Source organism: Calcarisporiella thermophila (genome assembly GCF_041956535.1).
Source record: "Calcarisporiella thermophila strain CBS 279.70 unplaced genomic scaffold VTP21scaffold_1, whole genome shotgun sequence".
Classification (NCBI taxonomy): domain Eukaryota; kingdom Fungi; phylum Calcarisporiellomycota; class Calcarisporiellomycetes; order Calcarisporiellales; family Calcarisporiellaceae; genus Calcarisporiella; species Calcarisporiella thermophila.
This window is the reverse complement of record NW_027192191.1, coordinates 1127019-1141261: the sequence shown is the minus strand read 5'-3', so window position 1 is coordinate 1141261 and position 14243 is coordinate 1127019. Positions and strand designations below refer to the sequence as shown.

Here is a 14243-nt window from a genome sequence, read left to right as displayed (position 1 = left end):
TAGTTTTCTGGCGATCAACTTTGCATTAACATACTCACTAAATGCCAAGCTCTCCAAGGTGATTCGCTGGACGTATGACCATATTGGGCACGATATTTTTAACCCAATTGGATCAAAGCCACCTTTGGCAGTCCAGAAACATTTCAATAAATATGCCAGGGAAGCATAGGTTAAACCACCTTATTTTCTGGAAACCGCACCGCTTATCCATGGTGGCAGGAGAGAATGAAAAAATGCCCCCCCATCGGGCAGCTCTCCACATCAACATCAACACGGACATTTTCAAGCATCATACCCGCCTCCACAAGCGGAAGCTGCTCCTTATAGGGCGAGGATGGCTTTCCAGTCTCCTGACTCGAAAGCGCTATCTCATCCTGACGGCTCTCGTCCTGTTTATGACCCTCCACTTCTTCTCATCCTTTTCGCTCTACTCATCCTTAACCAAACCTGCTGAATCGCTGGATCTGCTAGCTGGTGCTCGGCCCCAGGAGGGCCGAGGGCAAGCTACGGCCATCCTGCTCAACTGGGCTAGGCTGGAGAACATGCGCATCATCGTGAAGCATTTGTGTCAGTATGATATGTTCAAGACCATCGTTATTTGGAACAACAATCAGAATGTGCGATTGGAATCAAAGGTATGCTTGGACTTGACTAGAAACATCCCTGAACGGGGGATCTGATGTGATTACTGTTCGATGCTGTAGTTGTTTGAAGAGAGCTGTCCGGGCAGAGTCTCTATTTTCAATTCTCCAGGCAATATGCATTTTGTTGCACGATACATGGCCTGTGCAGCCGCCAGCACTCCCTACTGCTACTTCCAAGATGACGATTGGATTATTCGCCATCTTCGAAGTATGTATGCCAATTTCTTGAGGTTCCCGCAATTTGTCCACACGGATACGAATGCGGATGTCTATAGTCTCACCAATTGGAAATGGTGCTTTTACAACGATGGTGGGTTTTGTCTTGGAGCATGGGTTAAGTGACGTCTATAGCTAAACGACCCCGTTTATTTCGTCCTTTCTAATAGGTGTCAGCCTTCATACCTGCTTCTCTTGGGTCGGAACTGGAGCTTTTGTCGCCCGTGACAAAGTCGTCCAATTCCTCAAAATGACCTCGACTACGGGGATGGACCCCACCGAATTTGCCTATGCTGACATGTATTTCACCACCTTTATGAATCAGCCGCCATACCAATTAGAAAACGAGCTGCTGGAGCTGCCGCAAGAGAATGCGTTCAGTGCCGGAGAGGGCCGCATTCGAAACAAAATATATATGGTAAGCCATCGCCCACCCCCTCCGTGGCCCTCTCCCCCACTTCTTTTTGAATTTTCGCTAACACGTTTCGTTGATCTCCGTTCCAGCACAAGGCGCTTGAACACATCTTCTCTCATCTTCACAATAAGACTGGCCTCTTTGAAGCTGAAGAGCTCGCCCCCACTCTGTATCAGCGCGATGTGCGCTCTCCTTGCCACCACGACCGATGCCTGTTCCTCACCAACAAGCACTCGTTCCCCAACGTGCGGGTGCTTCGCTATCTACCCCACATCAACATCACGGAGAACGAGGATACCCACGAGAACCTCTTCAAGACAAGCCCGTTCATCTCGAATCCGTACAGCCACGCGGTTGATGGTGGAGATTGGACGGCCTGGAAGTCGCAGAAAGGTGAGTGGCTAGCTTGTTGTGGCTTCCGGAGAGAGACGCTCCCTAACAGAACATTGGCTAGATATATCGGCGGGTGACTACATCGGCCTCGATCTCCTCCTGCCTCTCCCCCTTCCTGCCACCTTCCGCCTGCTTATTGGGCATGAGAAGGCCTACTTTTCTGCCCTTATGATCCACATTTCCTATGATGGGTCCGAATGGGTAAGTTGGAGCCGGCTTTTCCTGGCTTGGATCGTGTTTTACTCACCTGTGAAATGCTCTAGATTCCGTTGAATCCCCCCCCTCGAGTCCTTTGCCAAGAGTCCAGCATCACAGATGGAGATATTAGGCCTCTTGATTGCACTTTCTTCGTTCCCGATACAGGCTACCGCTTCATTCGACTGCTCAGCACACAGAGTTGGAAACACCCCTATCGGGTATATGATTTCTCCTTCAAGGGGAACCTCCAAGAGGGCTAAAATGGTTATGATCCAAGGGCTGAAAGCGGTTTTTTATTTGCACAAAAGTTTGTTCTTGTTCATAGACGATGGGGGCTTTGGTTGCTTTGTTTTTTTAGACTTTTTTATTGCGTCAATTTCTTATATACATTTTTTTTTTTTTCATTCGCTTTGATACTTTCTCTTTTATCTCGCCTATATATAATACTAATATTTATTTCTATGTAAACCAGTAAAATCCATCTTCAGATTAGAGAAGAGATATTTCGGGTCGCTGAAATGAGCATTAAACCTGCCCTTCATCCCGCGACTGGTCTTGTATGAAGTCTTTTTGTCCTTTCTTCAACCGCCAAAAAGGCCCAGGTCCACCTTGGGGCTGCTGTCCTTTGAACGAATCTGCGGTTGGGCTGCATCTCCCTGCATCTCTTTGCGTCCTCTCTTATTATCTCGTCGATGTTCCGGTAAATCTTTTGCGAAAGAGAGGGGGTGAAGGATAAAGTGTTCGAGTTCGGAAAGGATGCGGCCGGATTCTAATCACGGTCTCTTGCGAAGTAGCCCGCCGGTGTTCCCATTCGAAGGATCCCTTAGAGCCATCCCGAGCCTTCATCCCTCCCACCGACATCGGTTAAATAGCTTCGAGGATAGGTTCAACTTTCACTTTTTTCGTGCGTGTTTAAAAAAAAAAATAGATGAAAAGCATGGCCCGAACCGAGAAATCTTTTTTTTTTCCGCAGATTTCTGGTTTGCATCTCGGGCCGGTTCACATGGAATCGAAAAGGCACGTGCTATTTTCCAGGGATACTTTATTTAAGAGACATTAAGGGTCTATGGAACATTGGTTTTTTGAGAAAAGCATCATGAAGGTCGAAGGAAACACGTTTGCGGTTACTGGAGCGTTAGTATAGTGGCTCCTTTTCGAATGCACAATGGGCTCGATGGCTAATGGTTGTATGTAGGGCAAGTGGATTGGGCGAGGCAACCGCCCGCCTTCTCGTTGCGAATGGAGCCAATGTTCTGCTCATCGATGTGAATGAAAGTTGGGGCGAGCGTCTTGCGGAGGAGCTCGGTTCTCGTGCATTGTGGCCGGGCAAAGTTGACATCACATCCGAGCAGGAGGTGGATGCAGCCATTGACCAAGCGGTCTCCCGGTTTGGCTCCATTCGTGGGGTAGTGCATTGCGGGGGCATTATTGGGCTCGGAAAGATCGTGGAACGAGATGGTACGCCCTGTAATTTGGACACATTTCGAGAGGTGATTGAGGTTAATCTGGTGGGCACCTTTAATGTGTGGCGGTTGGTGGCCTCTCGGTTGGTCCGGCTGGAGCCCGACGAGGACGGTAAGGCAGTGGTTTAGCCGCTCTCCGGGAGACTTTTATGGTAAACTAATGTCGACGGATCCAGGTGAGCGCGGGGTGCTGATCAGCGTGTCCTCCGTGGCGTACCAGGACGGGCAGAAGGGCCAGGCCTCCTATGCGGCATCGAAGGGGGGGGTCTCGTCCCTGACCCTGCCGGTCGCAAGAGATTTGGCGAAAGCGGGAGTGCGCGCGATGACGATTGCCCCCGGGATGTTTGGTAAGCAAACCGGCCGTGTTGGGCAAAGCAACCCCAAGCTTACGGACTGGCGGACGGCGCTATTGTTTTTTCTGTAGAAACGAGTATGATGTCCAGAGACCATCCAGTATACCATAAGATCGCCCACACGCTCGAGTTTCCGGAGCGTCCGGGTCGACCCGAAGAATTCGCCCAGCTGGCCATGCACATTATCCAGAACCGCTACCTCAATGGAGGCGTGATTCGGCTGGATGGCGCGTTGCGGCTGTCGAAGATCTGACCTAATTTATTTCCCGAGGAAGCAGTTCTAAATTCGATTTTATTGTTCCATTGTGTTCAATAGCCTTATCTATTATCTTATAATACAGCCTATTCCCAATGAAAAACAAAACACAACTAGATGCTGCATTGATGAGGATTCATTGGCTAGGAAATAGAGAGAGAGAGGGGAGGGAAGGGGAGTGTAAGAGAGCTGAAATAAAACATCCAACAGAGGCACGTCTATAATCCGTCTAAAGTCCCTTGTTGTAAGTAACGGTGGTCACCGGCCTTCCAAGAGAGTCCTTCAGGTGGTGGAAACGCTCCTCAAGGCTGGTCACGGGCACGGTGGCGCGCTGGGGGAACACGGCAATGGCCATGGGAAGCGCGGTCATCAGGGTCAACCCAATGACGCCTATGGAAGGGGAAAAGGATTAGCATCGGTGACCCAGTCTCCACCGCATGGTGGGATGAAAGATGCGTCGTGGTTACCGAAGTTAATTGGGGTGGCCAAGTAAGGCCGGTTGCGAATGAAGCGCGTGCGCTCCAGTTGGCCCATGATGAGCGGGGGAATGAGCAGGGCCGGCATCGAGGTGAGGACTCTAGAGATGGCAACCTGGCCGACAGCAGAGGAGCCTGCCTTCTGGGACCGCCCAAGACTCTGGCCTTGTGCATCCAAGACATCGATGCCATCCCTACAGATTCAACAGAGGTGAGAGGGATCGGGGATAGTTTGGGGTCATCCAGCGGGTATTACCGGAGTTCCTTCCAGCGCATCAAATACACGTTCACCGTTCCGGCTGCGGCAACCGCGACGAAGGGGACGAGGCGGGTAAGCACGCCCCGCACGGTGGGAGAGATCTTGCGCAGGCGGGGCACGGCCTGGTTCAGGCCCACGGCAAGTCCGCACGAGGTGGTCACGGCCGCGGCATAGGCAACTTAAGGAGATGGAGAGGGCTGAGTGAGATGGTTCTAGAAGCGAGAGTGGCCTCCGGGTTTACTTACTTCCGGTCTCTTTCAGGCTCATCTCGGTGGTTTTATTGGCATTTGCAAAATTGATGGCCACATTGACGCTTTGGTTAGCCCATTGCCAGAAGATGATGCTCTTGATCTGCACGAGGGCATGCCAAAAAAAAAGGTTAAGTTTTTGTGCAAAGTCTAGCTTGAAAAAGGAAATGAATATTTAATACCGATGGATTGGGTAAAAGCATCCCAAAGAGAATGAGCATGTTGGTTGGCACAAATGAGCTCATCCGCCATGGCAGGAAAATCGGCTTGCCGGTGTCTGGATGCAGCGTTGAGTCAACAACTAAGGGGAAAGGGAAAAAGGCAGAGGATCTAGTCAGTTGGGGTTGATGGGCCAGATCGGCAGCGGTTGCGGGCATGTACTCTTTTTTGCCTTCCACAGCTCGTCCTCGCTGGCTCTGACCGCACGGCCGGCGCGGTAGTCGTCCATGAGTTGCTTAGCCTCGGCGAGCCGCCTGCTGGAGACAAACAGGGTGCGGGGATCGGTGACATCCATGAAATGGAGGAGGCGGCCCCAGTAGGAGGACTGGTCGTAGCGCGGCCGCGCTGGAGAGGAGAGAAAGAGGAGAGGGGAGGATTAGCGGGCGCACAATGGGGAGAAAGCAGGACGGCGACTTACTCAAGTCGATGCGGCGGGCGGCCGCCGCAGGTTGCGAGGAGAAGGCCAGATCTGACATGCTTTGCAAAGCTTAACCTAGCTCGAGGCCCAAGGATGACGCTGCAAGCCCTGCGGCATGAGCTAAGCCGCCACCGCTCGCAAGCCTTGGGGCCAGAGGCGTTACACAGATTGCAATTAAGGAGACGAGCCATCAAGCTGCAGGCTGCTCGATCGGTGAGATCACTTGCCTCGCGCAGACCTATCGCGCGCAGGGCCTGGGTCGTGCGACGGGCCAAACCACCCGAAAGGGCCGGTGTGGGGGGGAAGGGCCGGCGAATGAGTCGGCGGGCCCGCTCATTTAGACTTCAATTCCGCCGATCATTGCGCAAGTTTCTCCACGGGATAGGCCAGAGGCAAGGGGTGAGGCCGAGACTTCAGATTCATTTGGCTGCCTCAATTTCGTGCCCCCAAACAGAGTCGTGCAGTTCACTTTGCCCGCCTCAGACGAGCTGGCCTTTCCCGCTTTGGAGTATTAAGAGGTTGCTTTTTTTTTTTCCCTTGTTCCAAGTGCTCGCTTCGCAGTCCATTCCCCTCGCCATCTCCGAGCCTTCTTGATCAACGCCCCCCGCCATCGCTCCTCCCAAAGCTTCCACCATGTCCTCGTTCGGCAAACGCCCCGCCGAGCGCTGGATCGACCAGCGCTACGGCACCCGCGATGACTCGTACCAGCCCGCGTCGGGCAATCAGACGTATCTCCATTCCCTCGAATTTCTCCGGGCCAAGGCCTCCTTCCCCTCCTCAAACTCCTCGCCCAATCTCGGCGCCGCGAGCGTCTCGGAGCCCATCGAATCGCAATCCGACTTCAACTTCGATCCCAATCTCACATCCGATCTGTTTGCCGAGATTGCCAGCGTGCGTCGCGCGCTCGATCTGTTCCTCGATTCCCGGATGAACGATGCCGAATCACTGCTGCTGAAGGGCTACGGAACCTCCCTCTACTTCACCCTGGGCTACGGCGTGCTGTCCTGCTTTCGCGCCCTGCTCACCTTCCACCAGGATGATCTTGACACCGCCATGAAGGCATTCAACAACACCATCAATCTCGCCAACTCCATGCGGAAAAAGGACTCCATTTTCGGCAGCGTCACAAGCCTGGTGCGCGGCGGCCCCTCCATTCGCCATCTCAAGTCCATGACGCCGCGGCAGCGGCATGCGGTAAGTTTGCTCCCCTCCCCCCCCCCCCCTTGCCTCTCGGGCATTTTTCATTTTCTTCGGCCTAACCGTGTTTGTGGGCTAGGAACTGGTGTTCGCCGAGAGCCACATGTTCATGGCCATACTGTGCGTGATCCGGGACGAGGGCATCTGGGGCTTGTTGCGCGAGGGCTTCTACGTGCGCCAGAGCTACAGCACGTACCGCTCGCTGCAGAAGTTCCTGGATGTCGTCGAGGCCGAGGCCGAGAAAGGAGTCGACATCTCGCACTACCAGATCGACTATCACTTCACGTCCGGCGTCGCCCTGGGGATCGGCATCTTCAACGTGATTCTCTCGTTCTTCCCCACCCGGCTGCTCAAGCTCCTCGAAATCGTCGGGTTCTCGGGCGACCGGGTCCTGGGGCTGGCCACCCTCGAGGCCATCGGCGGCTGGACGCACGACCCAAAGGATATCCCCGACACGCCCGCGCCCTGCGATCCGATGGCCAGCCAGGGTATCCGCAGGCAGTTCTGCGACATCATGCTGCTGGTGTTCCACCTGATCGTGTCCGGGTTCGTCACCAACTCCCACTTCGATCTGACCATCGCCATCAAAATCACCAACTTCAACATCGAGCTGTACCCCAACAGCGTGATCTTCATGTACTTCGCGGGCAAAATCCACCAGTTCCGGTAAGTGTGCGCGATCCCTCCCCCGAACGGGACCCTGGCGGTACTAATGGCTTGCTTCTCCGCGCATAGACACAACATCCCCGCCGCCATCCAGCACTACGAATTCTCCATCCACAAGCAGAAGGAATGGAAACAGCTCCACCACGTGTGCTACTGGGAGCTGTTTGTCTGCTACAGCAGCATGCAGGATTGGAGGAACGCCCTCTACACCATCGACGTGCTCGCCAAGGAGAGCCTGTGGACCAAGTCGATCTACAGCTACCACAAGGCCATCGCCATGTATATGCTGGGCCGGGAAGAAGACAAGGAGCAGATCGTCCAGATCATGGAGAACGTGCCCTCGCTATTGCAAAAGTTCTCCGGAAAATCGATTCCGTCAGAGGTAGGCCACTCCGACCCCCCCCCCCCCCTCCCCTCCTCCTCCCCTCCCTCTCCCCAATGGCATAGCATGGGCTAACGAGGTCTCTCCCTTTTGACAGAAATTTGTAGCTAGGAAGGCACGCAAGTTCATCGAGCAGGGGAACCGCCTCTTCCTCCCCGGGTACGAGTACCTCTACATGTGGAACTGCTACGACTTCATGGGGGTGGACGAGCTGCACCAGGCGCTGGAGGTCGTCAGCCGAGAGCTCGCACGCCTGGAAGTCATCCGCGAGCAGGGGATTATCCCGGAGACCTCCAAGCCGGGCTCGCCCCGAAAATTGCGCGCCCGCCGGCTCTCGATCTCCTCGACCCTGTCGGAGAAGTCGTCCCGCTCGCGGTCGACCACCCCATCCAAGGTCCAGACGGAGGACTCGTCCGTCTACATCAACTTCTGGGACGACTTCTGCCTGGGATACTTCCTGCAGGGCGTCATCGCCTCTCGCCTCGCCTTCCTGCCAAGGAGCAATACCATGACCCCGCCCCCTTACGAGGCCTATTATCATCTTGCGCTGAACGCATTCAACACCGCGCTGGCCCACGCCCCCAAGATCCACTACGACCACTACGTTGCCTATTACGCGCGCTACGAACTCGGGAGAACGTACATGTGCCTGGGGAAGCTGGAGCTGGCCCGCTTAGAATACGAAAAGGTGCTGCACAGCAACCACCGCCCCACGGGCCGCGGCAAATTCAGTTTGCACGGCACCCTGCTCTTCAAACTTCACACCGCGCTGCTCGAGCTCGACCTGCTGAGGGACGAGAAGCTAAGCGTGTTCACCGGAGAGACCAGCATGACCGAGAGCCTGAGTGGGCAGAGCTTCGGCCCCGACGAGATCCTGAACGAGGAGGTGTCGTGCGAGAAGCTCTCGCCGCTGAGCCCCCCTCCGCCCAAGGAACTGCGGAAAAAACACCGCAGGTTGCCGTACCAAAACTACTGGTCCCAGATCGTCGGCCAAGAGCGGGACGGCGCTCCCCAAATGGAGGTGACCGACTACGCGACCATGCAGCGGCGGCAGCAGAAATAGAAGCGGCGTATTTAATGCTATAAAATCTATCTATTTGTTATACGATGATGATGACTAGACTGTGAACCGTGTCGAAGGGGACCGTGCGATACTAAATTTCCCTTTAATAGCACACCAGTCCATCCCTTTTGAGCTCGGGATTGAAATCGGCTTTTCTTTTTTCTTTATATTAATATTTTTTAACTTACTCTGTCTGTATAATTTTTTTTTTCCCCCTTCAGGTTGTTGTGTAATCCTACGACTATTTGATAATAAATATATCCATATTCATTTATATAATTCCTAGCTCATCCATTGTTATAGCCAAGGATGGTTCTGCTATTGGAGCGCGACCTTGCTGGATTGTTTCTTCTCTATCGGAGTCACAGGAGCCGAGCAGGGACTTGCAGGGTTGGGTAGCTCCCCCCTCTTGGCCCCTTTCTCGGCTCTCGAGGCGATTTCGAAAATAAAAATTCGGCGCAGCACTCAATTTTTAAGGACCCACGAATCATCTTTTAATTTTTTGAAAAAACGCGAAACACCTTCAAAAGAAAATCAAAAATAATCTACTGGAGGTCATCCTCTTTAATAATCCTTTTAAGAGAGCATTTGCCACCCTATCTTTTTGCCTCTTCGTTCCAGGCAGTTTTATTCGATAGCTCGCATATAAAATTGTCATGGATGAGGATTTGTCGGTGTCGACCGTGAGCCATCCCATTTATGCACCAGTCGCTGGATATAGTGACGGCTTCCACCCAGGGCACATGCGACCCAAACAACCCATAATGTACGACAAGAATGCCAGCTCCGATGCGGAGGCTGAGAACGACGATGTGGTGCTTCTTATTAGTAATGGCTCATTGGCCAGCTCAGCCAACTACAGGCCATTTTCTTTGACCGACTACGACTCGTATGACGAAGGGACAATCATGGAGGAGCAAGGTAATGGGGAAAAGCAGATAAACGAGAGAGCGAACATGGAGGGAGGAGAGAGGAGATTCACGGCAGAAGAAAAGGGGAAAGGGAAATGCGAGCTTTTCACGGAAGAGCTTGCCGAGTTTGAGAAAGACGCAGAAGAAGTCCACCCGTTACGGCTTGAGCCTCGCGTCCGGCCTCAGCTGACGCGTGAGGATACATTCATGCATTATGATCGCGGCGCTGAGGAAGATATGGATGAAATCGAACATGGAGCGGAGGCCGGCGTTGTCGACCAGAGGGCACCTCGGCCTTTCGATATCGGGGCATCGGGAAAGGCGCCAAAGGTGTTTTCACTTACGCTTGGAGGGGAAGAGGATTATTCAGAGGGGGAAGAGTCGGAAGAAGAGGTGGACGCAGAGGAAGATGAGAAGGATGGGTGGAGAGAGGTAGAGAAAGAAACGATGGTGGATATAGGAAGGGAGTTGCGATTTGACGGAGAGGATGAGCCGTACTTGGAGGGCGGATCGCAGAATGGCGATGAGTGGAGCAGCGAGGTGGAGAGGGAAGTAGTGCTTTCTTCGTCACCACCCATGCACGTATCGGTTTCTCCCCCGATACTGCCGCAGGCGGAGGGGACAGAGGGTCCGCCACGGGTGTCCGACTTCATCATTTTGCCTACGACGGTGCTCGACAGCCAAGCGCCTAGTAAAGAGCCCGTCTTTCATTTGTCTGCTCCACATAGAGCACCCGCTCAACCACCTGCGCAGTTGGAAACAAAAGTGTCTCTTGCGCCACCCTCCTCGAGACCAGTCGATACCCAGGGTAATAACACATTGCCGCCTACCTCCGCTCCAACCCCGGCTGGCACCCCATCCCTCCCTGGGTCGGTGGGCGGCGTGCCAATGAAGAAGAAGCGCGGGCGTAAGCCGAATTGGTTAAAGGCTCAGATGGCTGCTCAGCTTCAGGCAAATCAGAGCAAGGTGGCAGATACAGCCGCGCCTACTTCGACTTTATCCAATCTAGCCTCTCAGAGCAGTGCAGCTCCTGTGTGCTCTTCGAGTGCCTCAAAAGACGGTGCACCAGCCTTAGCAAGTTCTGCGGGAAGCAATCTGCCTACTGAGAAGAAGAAGAGAGGACGCAAGCCCCGCACAGTAGAATCGTTATATGAAAAACTGATGAAGCCGCCCAGTGTCACCCCACTATCCTTGTATGGTGGAAGCTATCCTGGGAAGCTGGTGTCCACCTATACTACATCTCACGTGGTACCTGTAAAAGATCCGCAGAAGCAGCAGCAGGAGCAAAAACAAAATGCCCAGCAACCGCAAGTGCAGCAAGTAGAATTGCCTTTGAAAAAAAAGCGAGGAAGAAAGCCCAATTGGCTCAAGGCCCAATTGGCACAACAGGCACTGCAGGCACAGCAAGCATCACAAAATCAGATATCCACCCCAGAACAGGCTTCACAAAATGACTCCTCACCTCAGTGGAGAGAGTCCTCGGCACCGAAATCATCTATATCCTCACGATCACAGCCATCCGGGGCCACACAAACCAGCACAACCCCTTCTGACAAACTCTCTCTCGCCCAGTCAACATCTGGTCTCCCGATTAAAAAGAAACGTGGCCGTAAGTCCAAGGCAGAGAAAGCTTTGCTCTCCCAACTACTGCACCAATCCGGCCCAATGCAGCCCACGGAAGAATCGAAAGCTCTGGAATCGTCCCAACTGAATGAAGCATCCACTTCCTTGCCACACGCAAGCCCTAGTACCTCTTCCGTGGCTTCAGTCGCGGATACCCCTCCCTCTATAAGCCAACACATACCGCGGCCTCGTTTGTCGACTTCCTCAGCTTCCTCCTCTTCCTCCTCCTCCATATACCAGCCTCCGACTCCTCATCAGACTCCCCCTCCTGAGACGCTGGTCCCTCCGCGAGAGAAAAAGAAACGCGGCCGCAAACCCAAATGGCTAAAGCTCCAAGAGAATCCCCCCAAGCCTCCACCCTTGCATCCCCCAACCATTGCTCCTCGGCCTTCAGAATATACGATGGCCGGGCTCCAGAATCCCCCCTCGTCGCAACTTCGAATGTACGCCATGGGTGATGCGGGCGGGAGAGCTCTGATCGTTCCGAGACCTATTTCCGACGGAGGCGATTCATTGGCGACTTTGACGGGACTCTATGCGCAGCCTCTGCCATCCACGACGGCAGTACCAACGATTGCAAACGTGCCAGCCCTCGTATCCCCGATATCCCCCACCAAGGGCGAAAGGCGAAAGGCAACCGACGACCCATCCAGACCGGCAAAGAAGATCCTGTCCATGGATATATAGCTCGACATGCCCCTACCCAATCCTGATTGTTTATTTCCTACGACCCCCTTGCTTGTTTATTTTTCTTGTAGAATTTACTATGCCATTTTTTTGGGCTCTTCTTTTTTATTAAAAAATACTATTCATTCAACTTGTAAAAGTAAATCTAATTCTTTGTTGTTTTTCTTTTTTTTTTTTCTTTAGTGTTTTTTTTATTATATAAACCACCTTTACTTATAATGCAATGCTACGTATTTTTTTTTTAAAAAAAAAGGGATAGGGAAAAGAAAATGCCTTTTTTTTTGGATGGTGAGGGGAGAAATCAAGGAGGGCGAGAAAATGTCTAGCATGCGGTGAGGATGAATTGGCCGGAGATGTCATTTTTGATGTATACATATATATATGCATGTATATACACGCTTTTGGGGCCAGGTGATTTCGGGAGTGGATAAGGTTTCTATAGGACTGTCTATTCAGAGTAGCTCAGGCGGTGTATCCTTGGCAAGGGATTGAGGAAAAAGCGACCCTGACTCTGCGGTAAGGGGATGGAGGGCAGAGGCTATCTGGCTGTGGGCGGGGCCACACATGGAGTAATGCTCTCTCCTGATATCTTGATGTATAGAATGGGGTGGGCCGAGTTCGGGGATGGGGGCGAGTTTGGACTGTTCGAAAACGAGCGCGGGCGAGAGGGTGGCGGAAGTTCGTGGGGCAGTATAAGGGGCCAGCGATTGCTTGCGCTGGCGCTGCTGTTGTTTGTAGGTGGTAAGGAGGGCCTGGTTTATCTGCTGCAGTTCCTATTGTGAGTGTGAAGGGTAAAGTGCTTGGTTAGAACACCGTGGTCTTGCCAGCGGCCCATGCGATAAAAGGACTCGTTGGCTTACGCGAATATACTCGACAGCCAGCCCAAGTATTGCCCCCTTGTTGCGCTTATCTTGGTTCGGCGCGGGAATCAGCTCGCCAATCTCGGTGATAAGCTGATTGATGTTGTCTCTTCTCCGCCGTTCGACATTATTATGGCATTCGCGTCGCCGTATGATGCGCTCCATGGTGGTCTTGGAGTCGATTTCATTTCTACTCGCACAGTTAATCCCATTTTGGTCATCTCCAAATACAATATGCAGTAAAAAGGGGGAAAGTACCTGTTCAGAATGTTGACCCCATTCACCACGTATGCGACTTGCTTCCTTGCCGCCTTTAACCGCCTACCCCCCCTGTGGTTCGCGGGCGGCTCCTCCTCACCCGGTACGGGCGTAGAGGCTCTTGACGTGCAACTGGAGGAGTCTGTGTAGGAGCAGTCGTAGCCGCAGCGACTCAAAGCGGCAGCCATTGGTCGCGGTTGAAGAGCACCCTGATTCATGATGGAGAGCATGGAACAGGCTATGGTGGGGAAGAGGGAGGTTGAAAGCTAGCCCTGCCAGGGTTCTATTAATGAACTCATCGATTGAAACTCAGACAAATAATTGCTCGGGCCCTCGAGCCTTCGACCCTCTCCTATCAAAAAAGAAGCACTTTGCAAGAAACTAGGAAGATCCTCTTTTTCGGGGGTTGGCTGTTTGTTATAGTTTTGACGGGATCATCCCTTCTCCCCTCCACTGCGTGTGGCCGAGGCCTGATAACAGGCATCTTCACCGCAATCGTTTGCACGCGCAAGACGATGGGAGTTTTCTCCTCCGTTTTTCAAACGCCCTCGGCCGAGTCTCGCCTATGAAACCAGTTCAATACCTCTTTAAGCCGCTCGATCTTCCATTAAAGTCAATGCTTAGAGGCCTCGGCTATTCCACCTGGCAATTTAACCTGATCCGACACCGATATCCGGCCATTTTTTTGCGATGAAGTGGCCACGCAAAATTCGTCACCCCCCGAGTTTCTATTGCGCGTGCTGCAATCTCTCATGCTGCCTCCCGGCTGGGGACCGGATAGGCCCGCTTTCACAGGCGCTATGGGCCAGTGACTACGGATTCGATGGGAGCTGCGTCTTTTCTTTTTAATATTGGCTGGTAAAATATCCACGCACCGGGCCTTTTCTGCAGGCGGACGGAATAGAGCTGCAAGCCCAGCAAAAATATAAGGTAAGATAAGGCGGGTTTTCATGGGGTTCTCTTGTTTTTAATTTTTGAGCTGGATGGAGATATCAATATTTCTCTTCTCTGTCGAGTTTCAGACATCTGAAGGTTACA

General features: G+C 52.9%; 7 protein-coding genes across 7 annotated transcripts; 4 read left to right on the top strand and 3 right to left on the bottom strand.

Annotated features, from left to right (window-relative positions):
• Nucleotides 1–152: 152 nt before the first annotated feature.
• Nucleotides 153–2126, top strand: VTP21DRAFT_478 (uncharacterized protein; the record flags this gene model as incomplete). Its single annotated transcript, XM_069395228.1, has 6 exons — nucleotides 153–635; nucleotides 705–954; nucleotides 1031–1278; nucleotides 1365–1668; nucleotides 1730–1869; nucleotides 1932–2126. The coding sequence occupies 6 exons, from the start codon at nucleotides 153–155 to the stop codon at nucleotides 2124–2126; spliced, it is 1620 nt and encodes a 539-aa protein (XP_069256857.1).
• An 806-nt stretch (nucleotides 2127–2932) lies between these two features.
• On the top strand, nucleotides 2933–3935 carry VTP21DRAFT_477 (uncharacterized protein; the record flags this gene model as incomplete). Its single annotated transcript, XM_069395217.1, has 4 exons — nucleotides 2933–3000; nucleotides 3062–3441; nucleotides 3506–3676; nucleotides 3754–3935. The coding sequence occupies 4 exons, from the start codon at nucleotides 2933–2935 to the stop codon at nucleotides 3933–3935; spliced, it is 801 nt and encodes a 266-aa protein (XP_069256856.1).
• A 232-nt stretch (nucleotides 3936–4167) lies between these two features.
• VTP21DRAFT_476 (uncharacterized protein) lies at nucleotides 4168–5616 on the bottom strand (the record flags this gene model as incomplete). The annotated part of the gene is made up of 7 exons (XM_069395206.1): nucleotides 4168–4328; nucleotides 4406–4608; nucleotides 4671–4851; nucleotides 4919–5024; nucleotides 5104–5222; nucleotides 5303–5485; nucleotides 5559–5616. The coding sequence occupies 7 exons, from the start codon at nucleotides 5614–5616 to the stop codon at nucleotides 4168–4170; spliced, it is 1011 nt and encodes a 336-aa protein (XP_069256855.1).
• Nucleotides 5617–6191: 575 nt separating this feature from the next.
• VTP21DRAFT_475 (uncharacterized protein) lies at nucleotides 6192–8866 on the top strand (the record flags this gene model as incomplete). The annotated part of the gene is made up of 4 exons (XM_069395195.1): nucleotides 6192–6752; nucleotides 6835–7421; nucleotides 7491–7803; nucleotides 7901–8866. The coding sequence occupies 4 exons, from the start codon at nucleotides 6192–6194 to the stop codon at nucleotides 8864–8866; spliced, it is 2427 nt and encodes an 808-aa protein (XP_069256854.1).
• Nucleotides 8867–9522: 656 nt separating this feature from the next.
• Nucleotides 9523–12087, top strand: VTP21DRAFT_474 (uncharacterized protein; the record flags this gene model as incomplete). Its single annotated transcript, XM_069395184.1, has 1 exon — nucleotides 9523–12087. One exon carries the CDS (start codon nucleotides 9523–9525, stop codon nucleotides 12085–12087), a length of 2565 nt encoding a protein of 854 aa, XP_069256853.1.
• Nucleotides 12088–12539: 452 nt separating this feature from the next.
• On the bottom strand, nucleotides 12540–13423 carry VTP21DRAFT_473 (uncharacterized protein; the record flags this gene model as incomplete). The annotated part of the gene is made up of 3 exons (XM_069395173.1): nucleotides 12540–12860; nucleotides 12948–13137; nucleotides 13206–13423. The coding sequence occupies 3 exons, from the start codon at nucleotides 13421–13423 to the stop codon at nucleotides 12540–12542; spliced, it is 729 nt and encodes a 242-aa protein (XP_069256852.1).
• Nucleotides 13424–13818: 395 nt separating this feature from the next.
• VTP21DRAFT_472 (uncharacterized protein) lies at nucleotides 13819–14157 on the bottom strand (the record flags this gene model as incomplete). Its single annotated transcript, XM_069395162.1, has 1 exon — nucleotides 13819–14157. One exon carries the CDS (start codon nucleotides 14155–14157, stop codon nucleotides 13819–13821), a length of 339 nt encoding a protein of 112 aa, XP_069256851.1.
• Between the last annotated feature and the right edge of the window lie 86 nt (nucleotides 14158–14243).